The sequence below is a fragment of the Nerophis ophidion genome, linkage group LG09 (genome assembly GCF_033978795.1).
Source record: "Nerophis ophidion isolate RoL-2023_Sa linkage group LG09, RoL_Noph_v1.0, whole genome shotgun sequence".
Lineage (NCBI taxonomy): Eukaryota > Metazoa > Chordata > Actinopteri > Syngnathiformes > Syngnathidae > Nerophis > Nerophis ophidion.
The window spans coordinates 39,414,685-39,429,293 of NC_084619.1; the positions used below are offsets into that span (position 1 = coordinate 39,414,685).

At 39.1% G+C, this 14,609-nt stretch overlaps 1 protein-coding gene across 5 annotated transcripts in view; it reads left to right on the forward strand.

Moving 5' to 3' along the window:
* The window catches only part of LOC133559324 (regulating synaptic membrane exocytosis protein 1-like), a 280,539-nt gene that overhangs the window by 195,124 nt on the left and 70,806 nt on the right, over positions 1-14,609 (forward strand). For 4 of the 5 annotated variants that reach the window (XM_061910985.1, XM_061910984.1, XM_061910987.1 and 1 more), the window contains exons 3-6: positions 8,400-8,440; positions 8,661-8,780; positions 8,856-8,955; positions 13,583-13,706. In XM_061910985.1, the coding sequence (XP_061766969.1) occupies positions 8,400-8,440; positions 8,661-8,780; positions 8,856-8,955; positions 13,583-13,706 (385 nt within the window). The remainder of the gene's footprint in view (positions 1-8,399; positions 8,441-8,660; positions 8,781-8,855; positions 8,956-13,582; positions 13,707-14,609) is intronic. The other variant, XM_061910986.1, reaches the window with a different exon arrangement.

Genomic DNA, 14,609 nt, shown 5'->3' on the forward strand with positions numbered 1-14,609 from the left:
CCTAGCCAATATCAAACTATGACTTTAACTATTCATCCATTTTTTTAATTACTGCAATATTTTGAAGTATACTCCATCTATTGTCAGTAACCAAACATGTCGTGTCAGTTTCAAAACACTGTTGGCGCCTTGACTTCCCAGGTTCTTTTATTCCTCCCTTACATAGACACCAATTTTAGCCTACACCCTAGTAACTACAGGACAGGACACATTCTGCTCTGTCTTACCTATCAGCATCAGCCTTAGTCTTTGCCTTCCTGATCTCTGCTGATCTTAGGTCGGGGTGCATAGCAAGTGACTGTAACCTAAACTTTTAGTATGGGACACGCAGAGGCTGTATGGCCTGGCTGCTTGTAACGGTGACAAGTTGCATCCTTACCAGCTAGACATTGTTTTGGGGCAGTATTGATGCCGCTTTGAGCTTGCTGATTGGTTGGCTGTCGTGTTGGTTTGAATGGAAGTGGCTGGATTGCTGGACGGTCTGATGTGATGGGGAAACAAGCCACTGGTCCACCTCGGCACGCATTGAAATACTGGATAGCCAGTTTAGCCGCCTAAGCACGTCGGTGGGCTCATTTTCTTTCACCCAGGTAAGGACATCAATTCAGAGCACCCGAAACAGCTGCTCCAAGATGATGGTCTCACCAACTTGTTCTTTGGTGTGCTGCTCTGGTCTTATCCAGTGTCGATAAAAGCCCTTCAGGCGGTGATAAGTCTCACCGGGGCTCTCACCAGAAGGAACAATTGCAACCCATAATTGACGGTAAGTCCCTGTAGAGATGTCCAACTTCACCAGCAACGCTGCCTTCAGGTCTGTGTAACAGTGTGTTCTGTCTTTACCCATCACCGTGTTTGCTTTTAGCACCTTCCCAGACAGGAGTGGAACGAGTCTGCAGGGCCATTCACTCTCTGGCCATCTCCAGGTTTTAGCAATGCACTCAAACTGTAATGAATAGTTCTCAAGGTCCTCATTTGCCTGATATGGAGGAATATTTGGATCATTGCAATGACACCAATCAGGTCTAGGTGTCTCTTCATTGTGCAGCAGGAACGATCTAACATCTAACATAACGTCTGTTGTGCAGGCGGAAACCCACACCGAGGCTGCTTGCAGTCCATGTGCTTGAGGTAGCCAAACCACTTTGTAAGTTCATAACATGGGGCGCAGGTGTCTTGAACTTTGGTGCCTGTTGAGATGAGAGCGCGGTTCAGAGGCCTCTGAGCTCAGCGAACAAAAACTCCTCTCTCTTCCTCTCTCACCATTGCCAGAAACACACCACCTGGCACTGGTGTTGAAGGCCCAGCTTGTTCTGGTGCATTGGCAGTGGTTTGGTCCTCCTCCACTGCTGAGGACTCTACTTCTCCAACAATGTCCATTTTGGAGTTTCACAATCTTCACCCTCTTTCAACTGTTTTTGGAAGTGCAGCTCTGTGCGGCTTTTGAATGTGCAGGTTATTCCTTTTTTCCAACTTACATACTACTTCTTAAACCATTTACCATGAGGTCCTTCTTCAATCCCCACAATTAGGGTAGAAAAATGGCAAGTCAAAAGAAATAACTTGAATGCATTTTTTTTTTGTCCAAATAGTGCGAAAAAAAAAGTGGAAATAAAACAAAAATGAAAAAAAATGGTGTCTTTACAAATATTAATCAGTATTTCACTTAATGTGTGATAAAGTCTTTATAAATGGTTGATTAATATAGGCTAGTAAGGTAAAGTGTTGTACCTGACAAGTTTCGGTAGCCGAAACTTGTCAGGTACAACAATTTACCTTACTAGCCTATATAAATCAACCATTTATAAATACACTTTAGTAGGCTAAATGAACCTCTTCAACATGTGTGATACAGTCTTTAACCTTCTTTGTAATAATAATCAAAAATGCTAAACAATTCTGCTCAGCTTCCAACCACCACTGTCTCCAACCCAACACACCCACTGAATACCAGGCAAACTTTTTATATCCTAGGCCCCTCCCCCTGACTGTCACATCACTGAAATGCGCCCCACAGTGATGCTTTTAAATGTGCGTGATGACGTCAGCTCAGTTTGAAAATGACCAGGCCAGTTGTGAATACTTTCGGTTTAACCAGAAATGTAGATTAAGGATAATGAAGATAGTCAGAGGCATCAACTATGCAACCTTGATGCTCTGTCAGGTTAAATGAAAGCTATGTGGTGTGAATATGTGTGCATATATGTGATGCGGTTTATGTTTAAGTGCGTGCGTGCATCTGCGTTTGGTGCCGGGTGTTTCTCTGTGTGGGTCACCCGTAGATCTTGACGGAGTCACTCTGTCACAATATGTAATGTAGTAACAGGCACATTCATAATAACATGTAATATTTATGTATGTTGGTCATTTTAAGCATATGGCGGTGCATTAATTATACAAACGTGTCACGTTTGATATTTCCTTCTATAACAACAATTACGAATCATGGCAGACTTCATGAGAGCCAACAACGACTACTTTGGGACATTTGATCCAAAACCTTATATATTTTTTTACTTGAATATAAGGAGGATGAGCTGCAAGTTTTACAAGCTGAGTGATAAGCAAATCCAGGAAGCAGCCCTGTTGCTAAGTGCTAAATAAGAAATACAAACTAAAAAAATTATACAACAATTATGTACTGCCCTCTCATAGTAGTTTTTCAAATGAGATTTGAAATGTTGTTTTTTTGAGAGTTTGAGTCTGGTGCAACAGGCTTCCATGGCCAGTCAGTCTACAATGCAGTGCAGCAGGCTAACTTAGTGTAGGTACAAAGTCAGCAGTCGTAGCTTAACTTTTACAGAGTTTGGAGAATACATGTCTACATCTAGAAGTAGTTATTCTGTTCAAAGTGAAGTTTGTTTTATCAAAATCTCATTGTATGTCAGCTAATAACCCAGTTCAAAGATACTGTATGTGCAACAACACAACCAATCTAATTCTGATCTGCAGACACTTATGTATGGACACCAATGAATCAGAGAAAAGCAACATACAACTCAGTTCAGTAAGAAAAGTCCAACCCTTGCCATGAACATCTACTCATCAAACATTTGTAACAGGAAACATACCCCCACTATGCAGCTGCACCTTAAATCCAGAAAGAGAGCTGTTTAGCAACGGTAGGATTTTGATTAATGACAACAGGGTCTACTATCCTCAATGCAAGGCAACACCCAGACCTCCAGAAGCCCAAGTGGCAGCTACCTCAAACATAGAAAAATATCTGATACAACAAGAGATGGTGAGCTGTGGATTACTGAAATTTAACTGTCAACCTGAAAATTTCTGAGCATAGAAAATGTTTTCCGAAAGTGCAGTCCACGATCTGATCTGAGCTTATCACCGCTAAAGGAGCTTGACCTGCTTTCAAAATGGCTTGGACCACAGTCAAACTAACTGTAGGTTTGAGAGGTTTTCCACGTGGAAGTCATTAACACAAGCATTATCCAGACTCATCAAAAAGGCCAAAAGTGCCTCAAAAACTCTCACTAGACAATGATGAGGAAATGAAGGAGGTACAAGCAATCAAAAGCGAACATCAAAGCTACACAACAAAATGTCCTTAGTAAAGAGGTCCAGTGTCTCTCCAAAGTACAGTAGATCCCAAAACAAAGACCTCTCCAGAAACGGGCTCCGGTTTTAGACAAAAACAGATTATGACTCATTGCCCCACTGTTAGTGAGAGTCTCAGGATCTGCACCTCAGGGACACAATTTCACAGAGGGGGCTGTGAGTTCAGCAGGACTTTGGATGATTGCGGTAGAGAAACCCGTCTCCAGTGGGATTCACAAGTACATCATCTGCAAAAGACTGAGAGAATAATTGGCTGAACAGAAGATGTCAGACTTGCCAGCAAATAAAATGTCATTGGAACCCCCTTCCACTCATATTGGAACAGATGTCTTTGTTCAGTGGACATTGACCTCCAGAAGGACAAGAGGGGGCTATTCCGAGAGCAAATGCTGGGCCCTTAAATTTACTTGACAGTGCACATTGAAGTTATTGAGTCCATGACCACTGCTGACCAATGGTACAGTTCACTGCAATTATGGGCCACATTGAATCGGTGTGCAAATTTCATCAAAGCATGTAAAGAGCTAAATTTCAAAATTGGAGATTCTGTCCTAAAAACTTAACTTGAAGATAACAAATGCACTTGTATCTGCAATCCTCCTGGTTCGTTCCCCATTGGTAGGGTTTGGGATTGGAAGATAGGCATCGCACTACGCATTCTGGATGCTTTTCTCCTCAAGACTCACACACCATCTGATGCATGAGATATAAATCACCTTGTTGGTAGAGGTCACTGTGATCAAATATTTAAGACCAATTGTTCCAGTTGCATCTGACCCAGATGCTCCTGCAATTCTCATTCCGTCATTGTTGCTAACGCAAAAACTCTGCCATCAAAGTCAGCAGTCATACCTTAACTTCCACAGAGTTTGGAGAATATATGCCAGTAAGTAGTTGACCATATGTTGTTTAATGCCAAGTTTGTTCTATCAAAATCTAATAATATCGATGTTTCCAACAGTTTAGAACAATTGAGATGCTAATTCCCGGCAAAATCCATTATATGTTAGCATCAAGCTAGCGGAATATGTACTAACTTTTTTACTGTATGGTTTTATTGCTTATACCAGCGTGTATTGCCGATTTAAAACTGTTTTTACATGTTTTTGGCATTTCTAGTGTATTAATGTACATTATTTCATTTGTTTATTTTTAGAGTGATCTAATTCGGAGGCAACCAATAAACAACCTCAACTTGGAAGTTTTTTCGTCCTTAAATGAAAAGACTGTTTACCTTTCTGTTAACTAAATACCTACATTCAGGGAGAGCAGAAAAATCACTTAGTGTACAATTTGTGATATCACTAGGATGGTGACTGATGGAAGTTCATATATTATCTTTCAAGTGAAGAATTAATCATAATCCTAAAGCAGGTAAAAAAAAAAAAAAAAAGCGTTGTTTCGTGTCTTTGTCAAAATTCCCAAGTCTAAGTTGACCGTCAAAGTTGACCAACTTCACGGTTTATGGCAACAATGTTCTACTATACAAGTGAGAGGCATTATTTATTATCTAAAAACAACTTTTACCAACTCAGAGGCAATGCAGCAGCTCTGTGTCAGTTTGTCAATAGCTGCATAAGCTTGTTAGCTCTCCGCAATCACAGCGCCGCTAAAAGTAGTTCCTCTGCGTTCGCATTAAGATAACAATATTGTCAATACTTGGTTAATACATGTATGCAGGTTACGACATGTAAATAGAGTAGTATTGGCGATTTATGGAGATTTTTCAAGAGGGTTTTATGAGCGCTATAATGAATTATGAAGTGAAATGAGTTATATTTGTATAGTGCTTTTTTCTAGAGACTCAAAGCGCTTTACATAGTGAAACCCATTTAAACCAGCACAGGGAACAGGTGGGCAAAGTGTCTTGCTTAAATACAAACGGCAGTGACTAGGATGGCGGAAGCGAGGCTCGAACCTGGAACCCTCAAGTGCTACCAACCAAGCCACGCCACCCCGGTGATGGATGACTCCTGTTAGCTTCAGTCGCCATGAAACAACATCGATGTGGCCATAATGATGCCACTTGTAGAGAGGAGAAGTTTCACGTCCATGTTTAAATTAAAGCTGAGTCCATTAACAACATAAAATGTAGATTGTTACTCAAATTGCTGTAGTAATATTGAATAAAAGCTCAGCAGAAAAAAGACAGTCCAGAGGAAGTCTAGAGTCACTTTTATCTGAGACTTTTGTCAAAACATGTCAAGACACTTCTCATACAAATCAAACACGCTTCACATTAAATCATGTCTAATCACCCAAAAATGTTTTAATCGTCTTACATTATGTTAATGCTTTGTCGAAGATGTTTTTAATGTGTGTTATGTGATATATTTACCAAAATAAATGTTTCATGGCAGATTGAAATAAAGTGTATAGTATTTTATAACATGTTCTGATTGATAGTCCGCAATTACAGAATGTTTAGCAGGCTGAATATTACATTTTATTCATAAATAGAGAAGGTTAAAAAATGGTCATGCAGAGATGTGAATACCATTAACTTTACAACATGTAATGTATCTATTCAGGTAGAAATATCAAAGATTACATTACCTATCGTCTTTGACAATCAGACCATGATCGTAACAATCCACATTTTATTTGATTAATGTTTGAAACTGGTATATAAACATGGTGTAGCTCCTTTCCTGTGAATGCAAGTGCTTGTACGGCAGGAATGCAAATTCGGTATTCCTACAAAATACAAAATTTTATGACCGTTGTGGTGAAGAAGGAGCTGAGCCGGAAGGCCAAGCTCTCAATTTACCGGTCGATCTACATTCTCATCCTCACCTACTGTATGGTCATGAGCTTTGGTTTATGACAGAAAGGACAAGATCTTGGGTGCAAACGGCTGAAATCAGTTTCCTCCACCTGGTGTCGGGGTTCTCCCTTAGAGATAGGGTGAGAAGCTCTGCCATCCGGGAGGAGGTCAAAGTAAAGCCGCTGCTCCTCCAAATTGAGAGGAGCCAGATGAGGTGGTTCGGGCATCTGCTCAGGATGCCACCCAAACGCCTCCCTAGGGAGGTGTTTAGGGCACGTCCGACTGGCAGGAGGCCACGGGGAAGACCCAGGACACGTTGGGAAGACTATGTCTCCCAGCTGGCCTGGGAACGCCTCCGGATCCCCCGGAAAGAGCTGGACGAAGTGGTTGGGAAGAGGGATGTCTGGGCTTCTCTGCTTAGGCTGCTGCCCCCCGCGACCCGACCTCGGATAAGCGGAGGAAAATGGATGGTTGGATGGATGGACAATAGACACCGGTTTGAGTCTATGTAATATTTACAGTGTTAGGAAAGACAACATTATGTATGTGGTGAACTGTTAGCTTTGCCGCCTTCTTCCGGGCTGAAGGGGGACGTAGATGTACAGTATGATACATATTTGAGCAAGAGCGTACTTGATTGATCAGCAAGCATCTTAGCAAGTTCTGCAGTGCTTGGTGATATCTGGCCAAAATATATCTTCCTCTGAGCAGCCAGGCAACCAGACCGAAATTATGTCATCTCAGGTCTTTGAATTCATAATACTAAAATTGACTCATAAGGGCATGTTTGTGTGTGCGTGAGGGTTTCCCAGCGTAGATTAACATTATCTAAGTATTGTGACTGTTATTCTTGGAGACCTGTCCGCAGAGTCTTACCATCGACAGATTTACTAAGCCTTACTTTTGTGATGTGGACGCTATCCACCTGCGCATGTCACAAGTAATGGCCATACTTTATTACCAGCCCAAAAAGATCCACCCCAGCTTACAAGAACTGACTGGCCTCTTGCTCTTGGAGGAATGTAATCTTTCACCAAATGCAAAACATGTAATTTCTTAGACTAGAAGATACTACATATAATAATGGTGTTACAGTACTAACACCATTACTTTCACCTGTAACGAGTCACCTAATAATTACTTTTACGTACATTAAAACACTGTTTTCAATGTGTTTGATGTAACATAGCACACTAGTTTTGATGTTGTTTTATGTCAACAAGACAGCATCAGAAACACGGCAGGTTCACTGCAGGAAGTAACTTTTACTGATGAAAGCAACAACCATCACCGCACTAAAATGACTTGATATTAAAGAGAAAAAAACACACAGCAGAAAACATGCCGGCTAAGTACAAACATACATATACTCATACTACTACTACATGGAAATAATGAACAACAAATCAACGATTGAAGTGACAAGCTTGCAATCGTCACAATACCACATTCTCGGACATGAGACAAGACATTACATCTCTTTATTAACTGGCGCTAACACACCCATCCATCCATTTACTACCGCTTATTCCCTTCGGGGTAGCACTAACACAATCCAGTGAAAATATTCTACTGAACTCCCATCATTGTCAGTGTTCTGACAAAGCATGCTGGCAAACTACCTCTGCCAAGCTACAAACTGAGCTAAGGTAAAATGCTGCTCTCAGCGCGTTCTCACTGACGTCACACGTCACCTGGCAACAGGCACCGCCTTTTAAAGGCACACACACGGACACTTCTCTCATGAAACTTCTCTCAACTGTATATAATATATATATTTTTTTTTTCTTCAAGAAACACATTAATTACTTACCGCACAAAATATTATTATTCATTGAAGAGTAATTCCATTATTAATTCAGTCAATTCAGAGTAACTATAATGAAATACTTTTTAAAAGTAATTTTTTAGAACACTATTTTTTTATTTATTTTACCCTACTGTTTTTAATGAAAAAAAGGAAATATGTTCTCATTTTTGCAGGAAATTTCCCATTTTTGAAATGCAAATGATTATACGAATGAGTGTAGTGATTCAATCAGTTATCTTCATCTTGCAGGGGACTGGGAGTGCTACCCTCATGACCCCACTGTATGGCATGTAAGTCTTAAGTTTCTTATTTGATTACCATTTCCAAAATAAAGTATAATCCCATTCAACTGAGAAAAAAAGATACATATGATATGATATGGAGGATCAAAGTATATTGTAATGTCATCATATTGTTTATTGTTGTCAAAAGATTTTATTGTAGCTCAGTTTTATGTGTAATGTCACATAGCTATTGTACGTCTTAAGTTTAGTCAACATTTGTTTTGAGTTGCAGCATCCAGTAACATGGCAGCCCTCCAAGGAGGGGGACCATCTGATTGGCAGAATCACCCTAAGTAAGAGGAGCGCAACCATGACAAAAGAAGCTGGCAGTCTGCTGGGGTTGAAGGTATCTGCGATACAAACATGCAATTTGTTGTTTCAAGTTGTGTTACTCAACACATCTCTCGTCTTTTCTTTGCAGGTGGTAGGAGGAAGAATCACAGAGTCAGGGAGATTAGGTGCCTTCATCACAAAGGTGAAGAAGGGCAGCCTGGCTGATGTGGTTGGGCATCTGAGAGCAGGTACTCACAAATCTAATACCTCCTCAAGTAAACATGTTTGGGCTTTAAAAATGTCTTCATTAAATTAAACATTTTCAATCACATTTACAATATATTATCAGTACTTTATAATAATAGCAATACACTGCATCCATAGTCCATCCATCCATCCATTTACTACCGCTTATTCCCTTTGGGGTCGCGGGGGGCGCTGGTGCCTATCTCAGCTACAATCGGGCGGAAGGCGGGGTACGCCCTGGACAAGTCAAGAATGCAATTTACTTTGTAAATTGCAAAATTACGCCATTTCCTGAATCAATGTTCCCTCAAAGGTGCACGTTTGAGCAGTTGCGCACTGCTCACGCATCCTATGCGCAAAGTACATCTATTTCGCGCACAAAATCAAACTGTTCTGTATCAGAAATCAAATAATCTGTTAACAAAATAAACACATTACTATTTCTTCTGTTTGATTTTGCAAGGCATCCGTGTGTGAGAAGCGGTCACAAAAGATAAAACAATGTTTATCAACACTGTTCAATTATTGTAACATCCGTCAAGACGCCTTGAGGAGGACAGGAATTCCATCAACTACTTATTTGAGCAAAACTGTTTATGGTAAAAAACGTATATCTAGCAAAACTGGTCATTTTTTGCCAAACAAAAAAGCCAAGACCAACTTTGTCATCTCTCATATCAACAGCAGTCGCTTGTTCTCTCTCACCTGCACCAACACACACACTCATAGCACACTGATGCGTTTAAGGCCACACAAAAATTCAGACAACTCAGACACTTGATTGATTGATTGATTGATACTTTTATTAGTAGATTGCACAGTACAGTACATATTCCGTACAATTGACCACTAAATGGTAACACCCGAATAAGTTTTTCAAGTTGTTTAAGTCGGGGTCCACGTTAATCAATTCATGGTAACACCACACATAAACTCGAAATGCCAGGTTGTTACACGATGACTCCCACATCAGATTTGTGCTTATTCTTCTTTATCCATCCATCCATCCATCCATCCATCCGTCTATCCATCTTCTTCCGCTTAGCCGAGGTCGGGTCGCGGGAGCAGCAGCCTAAGCAGGGAAGCCCAGACTTCCCTCTCCCCAGCCACTTTGTCTAGCTCCTCCCGGGGGATCCCGAGGCGTTCCCAGGCCAGCAGGGGACATAGTCTTCCCAACGTGTCCTGGGTCTTCCCCGTGGCCTCCTACCGGTTGGACGTGCCCTAAACACCTCCCTAGGGAGGCGTTCGGGTGGCATCCTGACCAGATGCCCGAACCACTTCATCTGGCTCCACTCAATGTGGAGGAGCAGCGGCTTTACTTTGAGTTCCTCCCGGATGGCAGAGCTTCTCACCCTATCTCTAAGGGAGAGCCCCGCCACCCAGCGGAGGAAACTAATTTCGGCCGCTTGTACCCGTGATCTTGTCCTTTCGGTCATGACCCAAAGCTCATGACCATAGGTGAGGATGGGAACGTAGATCGACCGGTAAATTGAGAGCTTTGCCTTCCGGCTCAGCTCCTTCTTCACCACAACGGATCGGTACAACGTCCGCATTACTGAAGACGCCGCACTGATCCGCCTGTCGATCTCACGATCCACTCTTCCCTCACTCGTGAACAAGACGCCTAGGTACTTGAAGTCCTCCACTTCTTCTGTAACGTATTAATAATGTTGATTTATGGATATTTATCATGCAATATACAAAATTGCATGAATGCTAATAAAAATATATATTTTACAGGCAAACAGTTACAGAAATGTACACTCTATTCCAGGGGTAGGGAGCCTACGGCTCTAGAGCCAGATGTGGCTCTTTTGATGACTGCATCTGGCTCTCAGACTAATCTTAGCTGACATTGCTTAACACGATAAGTAATTAATAATTCCGCTGGTAATCACAGTGTTAAAAACAACCTTGAAATTATAAAACATTCTCATGCATTTTAATCCAACCATCCATTTTCTATCGCACCTGTTCAAGAAGTTGCATCAGTGGTAAGAAGTATTATATTTATTATTGGTTAACTTTAGAATAACAATGTTATTAAAAAGAATAAGACACTTATTATACTTATTATACTAAAATGTTGGTCTTACTTAAAAATGCACGCATTTAGTTGTATTCATCCATCTATCCATCCATCCATTCGTCCATTTTCTACCGCTTATTTCCACCGCTTATTCCAGCGCCCCCCAGTGGCACTGGTGCCTATCTCAGCTACAATAGGGCGGAAGGTGGGGTACACCCTGGACAAGTCACCACCTATATGGCTCTCACCGATGTGCATTTTGAAATATCTGGCTTTCATGGCTCTCTTAGCCAAAAAGATTCCCGACCCCTGCTCCATTCCATGCTTACATATAATTGTGCAACGTGAGAATGTTTTAAGGGGAACAAAATGTGATTTCTGAAAGGAGTACAAATTATTTCCAAAGTACAGACGTACGATTTAAGTGCATAGCTCATAAAGAAAAACAATTAATTGTTATTTTCATTGTAAGTGGTTCAAATCACCGATATCAGAAAATTATCTCATGGGAATAACTGCTGTTATTTGAAGATATTTAAATTGTTATGATGTCAGGTTTGAGACAGGTGTGCTGCTGGTATGGCCACAGTGTGCTCGTTTGATGTTGCTTACTCACAATTCTCTGGAAGTGTTCGTGTATGCTCAAACACTTGAAAAATTAGAGGCAACATTGTCCTGAATGTTTTTTCATTTTTGTGGCCTGTGTTGCAGTTGATGTGTACATGCACAAAGCACTTGCAAAGCGTCCAATAGTAGCATGGAAAGTATGGAGTATGGAAATGATTTCCATTAAAAGATGTGATATTATTGTATAATGATTATTATAATTATTATATAAGCAAACTTTGATTGAATGATGATGTTTTCACTTGCTTTACAGATCTCAGTTATAGTTTCTTTCTACTACATTTTGGTTCAACACAAGTTTGTCAGCATTCACACTCAAATGATTTAATGCTAAGTTGTTCTACTGTATTTGTGGTTCATGATATCTCCATGACTGTCATCTTTATGGTGCTTACGGAACAGTCACTTCTCAATATTTGTATGTACCCATAAAGTGGAGACCAGGGGTCACCAACCTTTTTGAAACCAAGAGCTACTTCTTGGGTACTGATTAATGCGAAGGGCTATAAGTTTGATACACACTTAAATAAATTGCCAGAAATAGCCAATTTGCTCAATTTACCTTTAATATATAAATATATATATATATATATATATATATATATATATATATATATATATAAATAAAAATGGGTATTCCGTCGTACATTTTTTTTCCTTTTATGGAAAGTTTTTTGCAGAGAATAAATGATGAAAAAAACACTTAATTGAACGGTTTAAAAGAGGAAAAAAAATGAAAAAAATGAAAATAAAATTTTGGAACATAGTTTATCTTTAATTTCGACTCTTTAAAATTCAAAATTCAACTGAAAAAGAAGAGAAAACTAGCTCATTCGAATCTTTTTGAAAAAATTCAAAAAATTATTTATGGAACATCATTAGTAATTTTTCCTGATTAAGATTAATTTTATAATTTTGATGACATGTTTTAAATAGGTTAAAATCCAATCTGCATTTTGTTATGATATATAACAAATTGGACAAAGCTATATTTCTAACAAAAACAAATCATTATTTCTTCTAGATTTTCCAGAACAAAAATTTTAAATGAAATTCAAAAGACTTTGAAATAAGATTTCATTTTGATTCTAAAGATTTTCTAGATTTGCGAGAATCATTTTTTTGAATTTTAATCATAATAAGTTTGAAGAAATATATCACAAATATTTTTCGTCAAAAAAACAGAAGCTAAAATGAAGAATTAAATTAAAATGTATTTATTATTCTTTACAATACATTTTTTTTTTACCTCAACATTGATTTAAATTGGCAGGAAAGAAGAGGAAGGAATTTAAAAGGTAAAAAGGTATATGTGTTTAAAAATCCTAAAATCTTTTTTAAGGTTGTATATTTTCTCTAAAATTGTCCTTTAGAAAGTTATAAGAAGCAAAGTAAAAAAAATAAATTAATTTATTTAAACAAATGAAGACCAAGTCTTTAAAATATTTTCTTGGATTTTCAAATTCTATTTGAGTCTTGTCTCTCTTAGAATTAAATATGTCGAGCAAAGCGAGACCAGCTTGCTAGTAAATTGTTTTTTTTTTTTTTAAAAGAGGCAGCTCACTGGTAAGTGCTGCTATTTGAGCTATTTTTAGAACAGGCCAGCGGGCTACTCATTTGATCCTTACGGGCACCACGTTGGTGACCCCTGGTGTAGACCAAAGCCAAAACCTAACACTGGTAACTACTTCTCTATTCCTTATGTTTAAGTGAGGCCCACACACACGGTTCTGCTCATTAAAATTCTAACAAATTCGATTAATTACGTACTGTATGTCTAAGCTAAAATCCTCTTCATAATATGCAGGGCGCTGTTTCAATGCTTGGTAAATGGTTTTATCAAATTGTTAACACTCAAGGGAAACCATTGAGTGTTAGATTAGATGATTATATTATCTTGTCAGTACAATGTATATATTGCTACTCACATTAAATTACTTTCACATAAGATATTGGACAATGTCTTATTTCAGGGGATGAGGTTTTACAGTGGAATGGGAAGCTGCTACCAGGAGCCACCATGAAGGAAGTTTACAACATCATCCTCGAATCTCAAGCTGAACCACAAGTGGAGCTGGTTGTTTCCAGGCCTATTGGGTAAGTTAGGACCTGACCCTCTCATAAGTACTGTAAATATTTAATTATGTTGTTATCATTACCATTATTATTTTATTGTTTTTAGTTAAGTGGACAATTAAAACATCAAATACTAACACAATTTTGTCAGTGCAATGACTCAAGAGTGGACTTCAACTGCAGCATCATGCTCACTCGACTCTTTTTCATATACGCAGGATCAAAAACGACACCTTCCCAAAGTTTGGATTGGCTGATTATTAATTGGAGTTCGAGGCAAAATCTTAAATAGTTGTTATTCTCCTCTTCTCCAGGTTGTGCAGGTGTGCCTTCGATGTAGGCTGTTTCAAGCTTGGAACCAATTCATATCACATTGTATCCCCCCCCTTTAAAATGCACTTGCTGTGTATCCACTGAAATTATAGAATGAATACATAATATGTAATCTTCAAAATAAAACTGGACAGAGGCAATATTTATATTTACATATAAAACAATGTTTCTTAAAAGATATTTGTTGGAAGAAGAATGAATGTTTTTACAAACCCCATTTCCATATGAGTGGGGAAATTGTGTTGGATGTAAATATAAATGAAATACAATGATTTGCAAATCATTTTCAACCCATATTCAGTTGAATATGCTACAAACACAACATATGTGATGTTCAAACTGATAAACTTTTTTTTTTTTTTTGCAAATAATCAACAACTTTAGAATTTGATGCCAGCAACACGTGACAAAGAAGTTGGGAAAGGTGGAAATTAATACTGATAAAGTTGAGGAATGCTCATCAAACACTTATTTGGAACATCCCACGGGTGTGGAGGTTAATTGGGAACAGGTGGGTGCCATGATTGGGTATAAAAACAGCTTCCCAAATGCTCAGTGTTTCACAAGAAAGGATGGGGCGAGGTACACCCC